The sequence below is a fragment of the Salminus brasiliensis genome, chromosome 1 (assembly GCF_030463535.1).
Source record: "Salminus brasiliensis chromosome 1, fSalBra1.hap2, whole genome shotgun sequence".
Classification (NCBI taxonomy): Eukaryota; Metazoa; Chordata; class Actinopteri; order Characiformes; family Bryconidae; genus Salminus; species Salminus brasiliensis.
Window position 1 is genome coordinate 65,645,803 of NC_132878.1, and position 13,596 is coordinate 65,659,398.

The 13,596-nt window shown below is 39.1% G+C and overlaps 1 protein-coding gene across 2 annotated transcripts in view; it reads right to left on the minus strand.

The window, feature by feature from the left end:
• zdhhc14 (zDHHC palmitoyltransferase 14) overlaps nt 1-13,596 on the minus strand; it is a 32,259-nt gene that overhangs the window by 16,768 nt on the left and 1,895 nt on the right. For both annotated transcript variants that reach the window (XM_072686695.1, XM_072686686.1), the window contains exons 3-5: nt 4,534-4,694; nt 771-929; nt 351-488 (exon numbers count right to left, since the gene is read on the minus strand). In XM_072686695.1, the coding sequence (XP_072542796.1) occupies nt 351-488; nt 771-929; nt 4,534-4,694 (458 nt within the window). The remainder of the gene's footprint in view (nt 1-350; nt 489-770; nt 930-4,533; nt 4,695-13,596) is intronic.

The window sequence follows — 13,596 nt, forward strand, 5'->3', positions numbered from 1 at the left end:
CACTGCCGCACCAGTGCAATATCCAGGGCATTAAGTATAAATAAATGTGCTTTGTTGCTAGTGTAAAGAAACTTTCATATTTCATATCTTATTGGTCATTATTTAACTTAATTCAATGTCATGGCGCCAAAAAAAGTGATACCAGACTTTAAGACTGTAGGGATCTTGATGTAGAGCAGCAGCACATGATACTTCGGTATAATTTTAGCTACAGTCAAAAAACGTGCAGGCTGAAGTCTCAAATGTGAGTTAAACCCACAGAGGGTGCAGAAGCACTCGAGCTGAGAATTGTAGAGTGTTGAATAAGAGCAGGAGTGTGTGTTTTTGTGTGGGCGGTTAGTGTTACTCACTCAGGATGACGTGGGTGATGACAAAAGCAAAGATAAAGATGGTGAGGAAGGAGAGAGAGAGGATGAACAGGTAGAAGAAGCGGTAGTTTCGTTTTCCCACACAGTTGCCCACCCAGGGGCAGTGGTGGTCAAAGCGCTCTGTTAAAAAAAAACAAAAAAAAACATGTGTCTCACGTCAGAGTATGGAGTCATTCATATATTGTTATATACTACTCCTTACATCAAATCAAATCAGGTTTACTGTCACATCACACTAACACAGGTGTAAATGTGAGTGAAAAACTTGTAGGTACACAGTTCCTTATGGTAGTAAAAACACAAATATATACAAAATAATATAAACATATACACTAAAACACCACTATACACTAAAAATAAACAAAAAACCTGTACACCTGACACACAGTTTGTCCCACTTACCCACACAGTTGTCACACAGGCTGCAGTGTGATGCCCGAGGTGGTCTGAAGATTTTGCAGGTGAAGCAGTACTTCAGCTTGACTGTCTGACCGTTGATGACCACCTCTCTGGTCCTGGGAGGAGGCCGGTAGCCCGGACCACCTGCTCCATTAGCAGCATCTGCAAGCCACATTTACACACATAACAAAGAAGAAAATGTTTTTATTTTAGCTGTTCCTTTGTACTTTTTTCCCCCGCTTATCACATTCATGTAGGTTTTCAACCAAAAATAATCCATTCCATAATTATCCAATCATAATCCATTTCCTAACTTCTTTTAATCCTCTAGAAGTCAACAGGCTGTTTTTTGTTATTATGACTCATAAATGTAAAAAATCTGATCTGTATAAAATCTAATCTGATTAGGTGCATCAAAAACGCTCATCACATCATTCTGAACAAGCAGCTTAAGAGCTGTAGACTGAACAGGCAATCATGCCATGTGCAGGGTGGCAACATTACAACCATGATGAATTCAGAAACAGGCCGTTTCTTTGGTACATGGACTGCTTGCGCTGGGTTCCTGAATGGTACATTTTGAATCAATGTTTACATAAAACATCAAATTGTTTCATTAAGGGAAAAAAAGAAGGAAAAAGGGGGCAAACTGGGGCTAGCAGGGCTTGATAATTAACAGATGAGTTGAGCCAGGTGTGTAAAAGCAGGAGGAACACCAACTGTGTTTTGGCCTTCAGGATTTCAAGTTTGACTCCCATTTAGCTGGGTTAAGATGCACTCCACTTATGTGCTTTCCCCTGATATGCGAACAGCAGACTCAGCACTTTTGTGGAGTGCTGGCTCTATGGCTGGTTCAGCAGGAAAAAAGCCCCGGGGCACAGCAGCAGTGTTTACTAAGCTTCAGATTATTCATCTGAGCTGCGCGACGGTTAGACTTGTTTTCCTTCAGACTCCCATGTCCAAACAGCAAGAGCCAGCTCCAGCTCATAGAGCTCAATCTAACTCATTTACTCCCTCATAGCAGAGAACATTGTGTCCAAAGTCAAAACAAGACATGTTTGGACTCATTACTAAATGATTTGGATGATGTTTAGATTCTTTATGGGAATTATGTAAATCAAATCTTGCCCAAATTTGATCTGATTATTTTGGTATAACTCATTCAATACACAAATGGCTGGAGAAACAATTTACACAGTAGTGAAATATTGACAATAACATTAGCGGTAGCTGTGTTTACACATTTAAATGCAGTTATTTTGGGGGGTTATTGCATATTTAATGTTTGTTTTGCTATGGCTTACACAAAAGGAAGGACTACATATACGCACATGGACAAAATTGTTGGTACCCCTCGGTTAATGAAAGAAAAACCCACAATGGTCACAGAAATGACTTGAAACTGACAAAAGTAATAATGAATAAAAATGCTATGAAAATTAACCAATGAAAACCCAACATTGATTTTGAACCATGCTTGAACAGAATTTAAAAAAAAAGTAAACTCATTAAACAAAAAAAAAATGATTGTACCCCTGAAAATAATGTGACCAAAGGGACATGTTAAATCAAGGTTTGTGCACTAATTAGCATCACAGGTCTCTACAATCTTATAATCAGTGAGTGGGCCTATATATAGGGCCACAGGTAGTCACTGTGTTGTTTGGTGACATGGTGTGTATCACACTCAACATGGACCAGAGGAAGCAAAGGAAAGAGTTGCCTCAGGAGATTAGAAAGAAAATTATAGACAAGCATGTTAAAGGTAAAGGTTAGAAGACCATCGCCAAGTAGCTTGATGTTCCTGTGACTACAGTTGCACATATTATTCAGAAATTTAAGATCCATGGAACTGTAGCCACAGGAGGAAAATTGATGACAAGTCAAAGAGACGGATGAAACGAATGGTAACAAAGGAGCCCAAAAAACTTCCAAAGAGATTAAAGGTGAACTTTAAGCTCAAGGAACATCAGTGTCAGATCGCACCATCCATCGTTGTTTGAGCCAAAGTGGACTTCATGGGAGACGACCAAGGAGGACACCATTGTTGAAAACAAATCATAAAAAGCCAAACTACATGTTGACAAGCCCCAAAGCTTCTGGGAGAATGTCCTATGGACAGATGAGAAAAATTTTACTTTTTGCCAAGGCACATCAGCTCTATGTTCACAAAAAAAAATGAAGCATATCAAGCAAATATTGAGGAAAACATTGGACTATTCTGCAGTGGCCTTCTATGAGCCCTGACCTAAATCCTATTGAGCATCTTGGGAAGGAGCTGAAACATGCCGTCTAGAAAAGGCAACCTTTAAACTTGAGACAACTGGAGCAGTTTGCTCATGAGGAGTGGGCCAAAATACCTGCTGAGAGGTGAAGAAGTCTAACTGACAGTTACAGGAATCGTTTGATTGCAGTGATTGCCTCAAAAGGTTGTGCTACAAAATATAAAGTTAAGGGTACCATCATTTCTGTCCAGGCCTGTTTCATGAGTTTATTTTTTTTATTTTAATTTTCATAGCATTTTTATTTATTATTACTTTTGTCAGAATTAAGTTATTTCTGTGACCATTGTGAATGCCAACAATTTTGTCCATGTGTGTATAACTACATGCCTGATCAAATAATTTTTAAACATACATACATTAATGATTATTATTATAATTGCTTGACTGACACCCTTAAAACGGCTTTATCCAGCCTCAATAAAGGATAATAGGTCTATGAGGAAGCAGAAATAGTACATCACACAGCAACTTGCATGGTGACTGGGTTCACTCATTGCCTGAGGTGCAGTTGACTTTGCTAATGTATGTACAACTAGACTTTTAGGTTAAATATTAGGCTTGAAAGAGTAGGGGAAATCTACAGACTGAGCACTTCAATTTCCGCTCTAAGTATGAATATTTAACGGGTTTTTCCATTTTAAACACAGACAGGAGAAGCAGGAAAGGGCATGTATTATGCATATCCCCAGAGAGACGGAGATAATGGCAAATCCTCTCACTCTAAATCCTAACACACCCTGGAGTCTCTCTACATCAGTCAACAGAGCTTCAAGTCTTGGGAAGCTGAACAGCGAAGGCCGAAAGGGCTTTGTTCTCCCACAATCCATGTCCAACGTTTCATTAAGAAATACTGGGATGATACAAGAGACAATGAGACATTTGTTAGAAGCACTGTGACGCAAAGTTAAAGCTGAAGTGAGAGATGTGTGGACTGTCTGGAAACACAGAGGTACTTTGTAAAAGTGATCTAATTAAGGCAACAGTTAGGTACGAAATCTAATTTACAGTTTCTCTTACCCAAGGACATATCTGGTGTCTAAAGTTTGCTTCTTTAGATTTGCACAAAGAAAGGACTGGAAGCTTATGTCCCACCGATTAGCTTTGTGCTAAATGCATGTCTAAATCATGACACACTTGCCTCAAACCATGTAGAGATGTTCATTAATCTCTAATAGACTTCACTGTGTGGTTTCTGACCCTATACAAACACAGTGGTTATAGAAACCATCACCAATAGCATATTGTATGCTCCAGTCTAAAGAGTACTCCTACCATTGTGAACAGAATTAACTTTCTAATTATGCATCACCACCATCAGGCTTTTTCCCCATTATTATTGTTAGTTTACAATTTCTACAATTTACCTGATCATCTATTATGGTTATCTAGCTATAGTATCTATCAGTAAAAATACAACAAAGTTACCAGTTACCAAAACAACAAATTAAGAGCAGGTAGAGGTCGGCTCCACCTTCACCTACCTATTTGCCTCTCCACATCAGCTGCTTCTTCAGGAGTGGCCCTGGGCAGCACACCTGGGTCACTGAAGCTGGCCCGAAGGAGCATGCCCATGACGAAGAGGAACAGCACTCCACCGATGGCTGGGATGGCAGGGGTGAGATTTGAGGCCAGGAACGGGCAGCTGAAATATTGACAGAGGATAGAGAAACAGGCAAGTGGCTAAATTAATTTACCAATAAATCAATTTATCATATTCACCAATATACTGTAACAGCAATACTGATATTGACAACGGTGTGTAGAATATCCTAAGCCCATTCTGAAGTAAAACAAATGCAATTACAGTGAAACGGAGACCAACTAACTTGAGTAGAAGAATTAAAGGAGCAGCTATAACTATTTAAAGGCTGTAAACAAAGTCATCATATCGTCTCAAAATATCACCGCAGTTTATAGTATTACGGAGGGCAGGGTGTAGCATAAAATGCACAAGTACAGCAGAAAGTTCAACATTTACATGGTTTTCATACAGTCTACGTTATAAAAAAAAACAAAAAAAAAAAAACGTTACAAATACGTTAGTTTGCTCACAGGGTCTAAGTGAACGCTGCATGCCATTTTAAAATCAATAAATGTTCAACAGTTAGTCTGACACAAATATTAACAGCTCTGAATCAGGAGAGAGAGAAACTGGTTTGCACAAGCTTAGTTAGCAGGAAAACAATCCGCTCATTACAAAACAAATTTAAGTCCGACCATCAAAAATAGACGATAACGACTCAGATCGAGTGGCTGGCGTAAAAAGGACCGAAAAAACACACACACACACACACACACACACACACACACACACACACACACGTGTAATTTGTTAGATTAAGATTATTAAAAAAAAAAAACAGTCTAAAACGAAATATAGTAGCTTTCCTTCCTAGAAAAGTGCTTTCTTTCTGTGTAATGTGTACTGTGTCACTAACTACAGTATGGCTAACTTAAATATCATGCTAATATCATTTTATGCTGAAAAGAAATACCTTTTCGAAACACAACATAACACACAAACAAGCAATCTCAAGACAACTTAAAGCAGGTCTAGGTTTTACGGTCTCTTGTATCAGCGGACCATGAACACAGCCCTGTTTGTTAATAATAGGCTTCCGTTTTCTATATTTATCAGGACGTTTGATATTTTCCATCCAAAGGCAGATGATGAAATAATGGAAATACAACAAGCAATAGGAGAACAATAATAAGCAGTTGTGCCTCGGTCTGCACATTTTGAACAAAAAGAAAAAAAGGCCATTTTTCAAAAAGCGTACATCCACTGTCATGTTGAACAGCTGCTTTCAAGCAGAGAGGAATGGAGGTTTCCACAGGCATTTTCTACAGAGAAATGCAAACTTCAAAAGGATAAAACACAAGGCACCCAGTCATAATGTGTTCCTGTTTTCCTCTATGTAATCATTTTAGGCATTACTTGAGTTCGATTAGAAATACTTCTGTTAATTGGAAACTATGGATGCTCCTTTATGTGGGATAATTGTGGGTATGGAGCATGCTGGTTACTTCACTCGTGACTGGATGACTAGGACATCTTTGTGATTTTTGTGGTTGGTTTTGAATACAGTAGCAGTCACAAATTTAATGCTATAGTAGGTTTATACTGTATACCTGGTATGGACACTACTATGTTCATGCTGAGCCCATGATTATTATCCCTCTAAAGTAAAAGGTCTCACATTGCTGTCTGTTTGAACACAGATGAAAATAATTCAAACAACTTTGAATGTACTTAACTTGCCAGTTCATGTTTCTGACTAGGTTCGTTGATTGGAAAGCTGGACACTAACTGGCAATTTTGTTACGTTATCAAAGAGACACCTGCACTGACTACTATTATGCTGAGTGATGGGGAGAGGAAGGGTCGTCCTGCCCAACCAGAGAGAGCGACGCCAGTTTAGGTTTAATTGGACTCAACAGAACTTTTGAATAAACCTTACAACTTTACCATTAACTCCTGGCAACATCTACTTGCATACTGAGTATAAGGCTATAAGAGTAAGTTACTGGTTCCTTGCTGCTGGATACAACATCAGCCACTCATATATTAATGCAGAACTAAACCATCAGCATTGGTAAAGATGGTCAATGTTAGTTCATTAGAAATAACAGCACATTTATCTTTTAAAGGATACATGTGATTTAACATAGCAATGTAATTGGTTAAACTGAGAATTTACCATTTGATAACCTCATAAGTTCAATTAAAGTATCAAGTCTTTCTAATGTAATATTTCCTAAGTTATTAGTTTAGTATCTTATGTAACTTATTATTATATACATTTTTTGTGCAATGGGTTAGCTTAATTTTCAAGTTGATTAAAGTCAACTTTAACCGGGCATTGTGGTTTGAAGCATTGCTGGGTCTGCCATGGATTCACTCTGCATCACAGCTTGCAGACTTTTGGGACAATAACAACAACAACAACAACAACAACAACAACAACAACAAATACAGAAGTAGAAAAGTTTATCAGCTCACTTAAAATTCTGTAAAGTGCAGTCATTCCCTTTATTCACACAATAGTCAGTTTGTTTACTTCTTCACACACAGGCAGGATAATTATTCTGTCAGCAAAGTGGAGCGAAAAGTTGAAAGCAAAAATGCAAATGGATCTACGAAACATCAAAGGACATAAAGTAAAAGGTGCAGCTACACTGAAGGATATATCCCCAGCTAAGACCTGGCACGGTGATAGTACAGAGACAAAAGTTTAAGCTATCAGGTAGGCTTTGGCTTGTATGTGATAAAGCACCAAATCAGAGGATGTATTGATACATAAATTATTCATTAAAAATAGTAATATGACAGCTGAGTGAATGAAAGCTGTGGTTTGTGGCAGTCAGCCAAATTACCTTGCGTTGGTAATGTATTACAATTTTGCTCTACTTGACATCGCTAAAAAGTGACAACCCAATGAAAACCCAAACTGACTGAAGGGTACAATAAAGCTAAGACTATGCTCAGTTAAAGAGCAGTTAGCTACCATAGTGACAGTTAACATGGGCAGCCTACTAAAGTTTCCCAGAAAACATGCCCATGTGGGGTCTGTATGGGTAGCCCAACTGGGTCCACAGCCTCATGTATGGATGCCCACAGTGGTCCAATCACTGACCCTGGTGGGCATCCATACAAGGAGCTAACATGGATGGGACCACGTATGGACACCCACCAGGACCAGTAATGGGACCAGGATGGGGTAAACACTGGCCCCATCTAGAAAGTACATTGCATATGGACCAGAGATGGGACCCATGTGAGATTACAATGGGACCCAGTTACAACCCATGTAAAAACTCCACATGAGCGTGTTGACTGGGTTAAGATATCACATTAGCCTCGGGCTGCAGAAGAATTTGTGTCCTATTTAAAACACTACTAAAATGTGTAAAATATATACACATATAAAAGCAACTGTATAAACTGGCTTATGCTGAGTAATTCTGGTCTGTACCGGAAGGGTGATTGTCGTGCCTCTTGACTATGCCTATGCCTTTTTGTCTTAGCACCTAAAAGGACAAACTAAGCTAAATTAGTTTTAATTTCTAACAGTTTCTGACATTTAATAGCCTCCTTTCTTAAGTGAGATGGCGCAAAAAGTTGAAATTAAATATGTAGTTTGAGTTTAAAGAAAAAACAAAGTCAGATAGGACTAAAATCAGAGCAGATGTGTGCAAGAAAACCATGAACTGCTATTCTGCTGTTTATCTGACGGCTGCTTAACTGACTCCATACCAAGCAGGCAGATACCATCAGTCAGGATTTAAAAAAAGACCCCCATCTCCCAGGAGACCTTTTAAGGACGCCTTGTTGTGTCTGCCACAGCTGGTGGCACACATTGCTGCTGGCTTTTCAACTGAAAGGATTACACGTTGAGCGGCCTCAACCGAGTGGTTTTGAGGACAGTCAAGCACAGCGGCCTTCGAGGACACCGGACACACAAAGTCCTTCCTTCTGGCTGCTATGTCCTGTTACTTTGCTTTGATTTCACAGCGTCTTTGGTGGCTGTGCACATGGGGGTTGACACAAACATCATGCAAGGACACATTCTGAGGCTACTCTGATGCGAAATGAGTTTCGTCCTTGAGTGCTGATCTGGGTAAACAGTACTCAAAGGCAGGATCGTGCAGATCACACAAGCCCATTCAGACATTACACCACAGAGGCCAAACTGAAGTTATATAACCGAGCCTGACTGATGGAAAAACGTCATCACCACTGATCTGATTTCAAAGAGCTAAGAATTCTGAGAGCTGATGGCATGACATGATTTTAAAATTGAAAAGTGTCGCAGCCTTCTGAGTATTGGTGCCATTGTTGGGACATCCCCAATGATGCCACAGCCATCTTAACTGGCATCTCTCAAGCTTAACTGGCATCTCTCTCAGGTTGGGCAGGACGGCCCGTTCTCTCCCCATCTTTGATAACGTTACAAAACTGCCAGTTAGTGTACTTTAGTGAAACCCAACAGCTACTGCAAACATGGAGTTATCAGAACATCCAAAAACCAAATACCAAATAAATCAAGACCAAAAATCAAACCAAATAAATCACAAATTACAATTGAAGTGATCTGGCAAGCCAAAGGAGTCCATGGTAAAACCAAGAGAAACACTGGATAGGATTGACATGATTCTGTGATGTTGAATTGGCTTTGTCCTCCCAAACTGGTAACACAGTGGTAGAGAAGTAGCAAGATGTTTTTTCATGGCATGCTACTAAAACAGGCAGCCAGGGCATTATTGCTGTGGATTTGTGTGTACCTGCATTACAGTGTTATACAGAACAGGTGTATTAGCTACTGTCTAGCAACTTAGCCGGTTAGCTTGCTCATATTGTTGTTTTTTGCATCTGTAAAAAAATAAATAAATAAATAAACAGAGCTAGTCACTATTCCTAGACAATTTCAAGTGCTATCCTCACTGTCCTTTAAATAATAAAACACAACGTATCCAACCACCTAAAGAGGTACCTGCCTGAGTGGATGCTTTATATAAGCTACTGGGCACATGCTAACCAGCTGTACTCTTACAGCCAGTGTTTTATCTGTTACTCAGTGAACGCCACTGTTTATTTCTGTAATCGCTACATCTCAAAGAAAGCCTTCAAACTCCATTTGCCCATTTTTAGTTTTCTATGTTTGGATGCCATTGCTCTCTATGTTGTTACTGTTTCTCCATTCTAAATGAGCAAAACTATGCACTGAGAATACAGTTTCACATTTCACAATTTATATTACATTAACCAGCATTAAAAGTAAATTTTGTGATTTTTACTGTCAACCAAAAAGTTACTATTGGGGATATAGTTGTAGTTTTCTGTAGACAGTGACAATATGTGTCTAAATTGTTAAAAACCAAAACACAATTATTATGCTGATTAGAATGACAGCTGCATACAATTCTTTCATCCTCAGAGCTCTCACGGAATACAAAACTTTGAACTACTCCCCTGACTGAGTGGACATAAACTTGCAATGATCAGATTCATCCATGCTGAAGGGACACTGCACAACACATGCTTTAAAAGTATTCTTCCGTATGAACGCCAGAGAGGTCACTAAATTCCTAAATCCCCCGAAGCTACGGACTATCGCTTCATGTATCTGTATCTATATATCTCTAGGTCTTATTTCCATCAGCTGTCAACAGAGTGTTTCTCTTAAATTCTATTTTCATCTCATCAGCAGTATTGCTAATGCTGATACTGGGAAACCTTACAGGGGATGTCACCTTTTGTCAATGTGTTCATGCCTTTAGCTGTAAGTTGCTGCATGATTGTGCATCTGAATGCCAAAAAAGAAAAACGTTGGTCACTTCAGTTGGGAGCTTCTTGCCCTTATGTCTTTCCTCTGCTGGATTTGAGTTGGGAAGGGCTATGCTGGCAGTCAAGCGATCCCTCAAACCAATCATAAATCAGAAGTCTCCAGTTGTGCCTTGCTAAATACCAGTAAGTGAGGTAGCTAGAGTTTAAAAATAAATAAATAAATAAAACAGCTGTGGCGATTCGACCATTTCTGGGTTGAAACTGTTTTGTTGTTCTGGAGAGCTGTTTTGTTAGCAGACCTATTCCTTCTCTCTCTGTCATTAATATAGCTGAGCTGGATAGCAAAGCTGCAGAGCTGCTGAGTGCACAAGTAACAAATCATAGGTCCAAGGCTGTGTCTGTGGTAGGCATTTGCATACTGAATAAGCACACGTATTGAATGGTCTAGTAGTAGTACACACTGGACTAAACACACCTAGTATACTGATCTTCATGAAGTGAGTTCTTTCTGCATAATTTAGGTCAACTTTGCTTAAATGATTGGTCACTATAATCGAGCCACTAGCCAAATAGTTTATCAATTGCTAATGATGTTTTTATGATTCACCCAATTCCTGCTTGTGTTGTCTACCAGCATTCACCACTGCACCTCTGTCATTTGATATGAAACACAAACGTCCAAGCAGTGACAGAAAATACAAGCTTGGTGTCTTAACTAAGATAACTTTAATAACTTAGTCATTTCCAATAGTACGTTAACAGAATAAGATGTGTGTGTCTTAAATTCCGTTAACTTATCATAAGAAGTGTGATGTCTTTAAAATGTTTGCTTATTGAACAGCTTTTATAAATGTAGTTAAGGAACATTGACTTGATCTACTCACATCTATAAACATTTATGTTTACTTTTATGATAGTTTAATGGTTATAACTGAGATGATGGCACCTCTAATACCTGTCAGTTTTATAGGTCAGACAATATTTCACCCAGGTCCTATTACTCACTCACAGCAAATAATTTTTTCCTTTCAGTCTACTTTCAAAAGCGACAGGAATGCAAACATAGAGTGATACGGTAATGTGCAGCAGAGACAAAAGCGGCTCCAGCTGGTCCTACAGTGCAGAGGCTGGAAGTAGAGTTTAATAGTCTAGCTCCTTTTTGTCTGTGAATAAGCAGCTGATATGAAACTAGACTATTTTTGCTCTCGCGAAACACTCTACATCCAATTCCAGGAAGTTTTGGAAAACACTTACACTCGCCAGAGACTTTCGAAACCGCCGTAAACGTCTCATTTTACAAAGTCTGCTCCGTTGCTTTTGAACACAAACACTGCTGTCTTCTGCGTCTCCGCACTTAAGTGCCGACTCTAATGGCACGCAGAGGCACTTTAATGACTTTTATTACCATTTAAAATAGCATGACACAGCCGGGGGCAGCAAATCGAATCGTGCGGTGGGTGTCCGCGCGTTTCCTAGGAGACGTCGGCTGTTCAAACGCACACATGGAAGTGGCAGAGGAAACTGTTACCAAGGAAACAGCAACACCGGAGGGCTGTTTTGTTGAAAAAAAGTTGTGGTGTGGAATGTGGGTTGTATGGAGGGAGATGAGGTGGGGAGGGGGCCGACAGTGGAAAGTCTGAGGCCCACACGTCCTCTGTCCTCAAATACCACAAGCACCACCACACACCAGCACACACGAGCACTTCCTCTGAAACTCAGCATTGTGTGTCTGAATTGAATTGGTTTTAGATGATATACAGGGTGTGTCAAATGTTTTTTTTGTTTGTTTGTTTGTTTTTTTTGGGGGGGGGGGGGTAATTGGTCAAAGACTTTTAAATGGCACAGTTTATACTTCCCTCCAGATGTGATTTGTATGATATGTGGCATTACATCTCTATGTCTATGTGAAACAACAGTTGTCACAGTCAAAAGTTCAACTGATAGCTAAGTGGGCGAGTTTGTATGAGTAGGGGGTGGGACACTTGCTTACTGTGACGCAAACCCAAAATCGAGAAGAACATCCGAGTAGACATATCTGTCAAGACAACAGAGGATGCTCTTGTTCACATGTGCTGAGTCTAGACTTTAGGAAATTAAATAAAACACATCAACAGCAATCCATACCAATTTCTCCCCCTGACTGAGAAATGCTAATCACTCATGACTTGAATACTATTACATCACCGTTACCACTGTAAATGATGGGGAGTCTACAAGTAGTTGTAAGTTTAGTCCTGCACTTGCCTGGTCTCACAACAGCCTGATTCATGATGAGACATTTTATATACACTTATGGACTGAACCCACAATCTAACTCAATTAAAAGAGCAGAAACTGTACTATAGTGGAAGTATGAGTACTGTATCACAATCTAACTCAATTAAAAGAGCAGAAACTGTACTATAGTGGAAGTATGAGTACTGTATCACAATCTAACTCAATTAAAAGAGCAGAAACTGTACTATAGTGAAAGTATGGGTACTGTATCACAATCTAACTCAATTAAAAGAGCAGAAACTGTACTATAGTGAAAGTATGAGTACTGTATCACAATCTAACTCAATTAAAAGAACAGAAACTGTGCTATAGTAAAGGATGAGTACTGTATCACAATCTAACTCAATTAAAAGAGCTGAAACTGTACTATAGTGAAAGTATGAGTACTGTGTCACAATCTAACTCAATTAAAAGAGCAGAAACTACTACAGTGAAAGTATGAGTACTGTATCACAATCTAACTCAATTAAGAGAGCAGAAACTGTACTATAGTGAAAGTATGAGTACTGTATCACAATATAACTCAATTAAAAGAGCAGATACTGTACTATAGTAAAGTATGGATACTGTATCACAATCTAACTCAAAAGAGTGGAAACGAGTGTTTTAAAGGGGTAAATTAAAAAGGCATAAAAGAAATATGCTTTTAATCATTCTATGTAATTGAGTAAAACTATGTGTTCCTAAGTACATTAAGAAATACAATTGCTAAAGTATTTTTACCCTTGATCATCAATTCTACTCTGAAACACTTTCCAGATATAAGCAGAGTTCTTTTTTTCTGGACACACATTTAGGCTTTTCAATACTGAACCCCCACCGAACGTATAATTGAATCCAGAACTAGTAAGCAGCCCTAATCTGTGTCTGGAAAACTGACCATGAATGGCATGCAGAATTAAACCAAGACAGCAGCTCAGCATTGAGTGGAAAGTCTCAGCCTAAGCCTCACAACATCACACTTCCATGAATGAGCCCC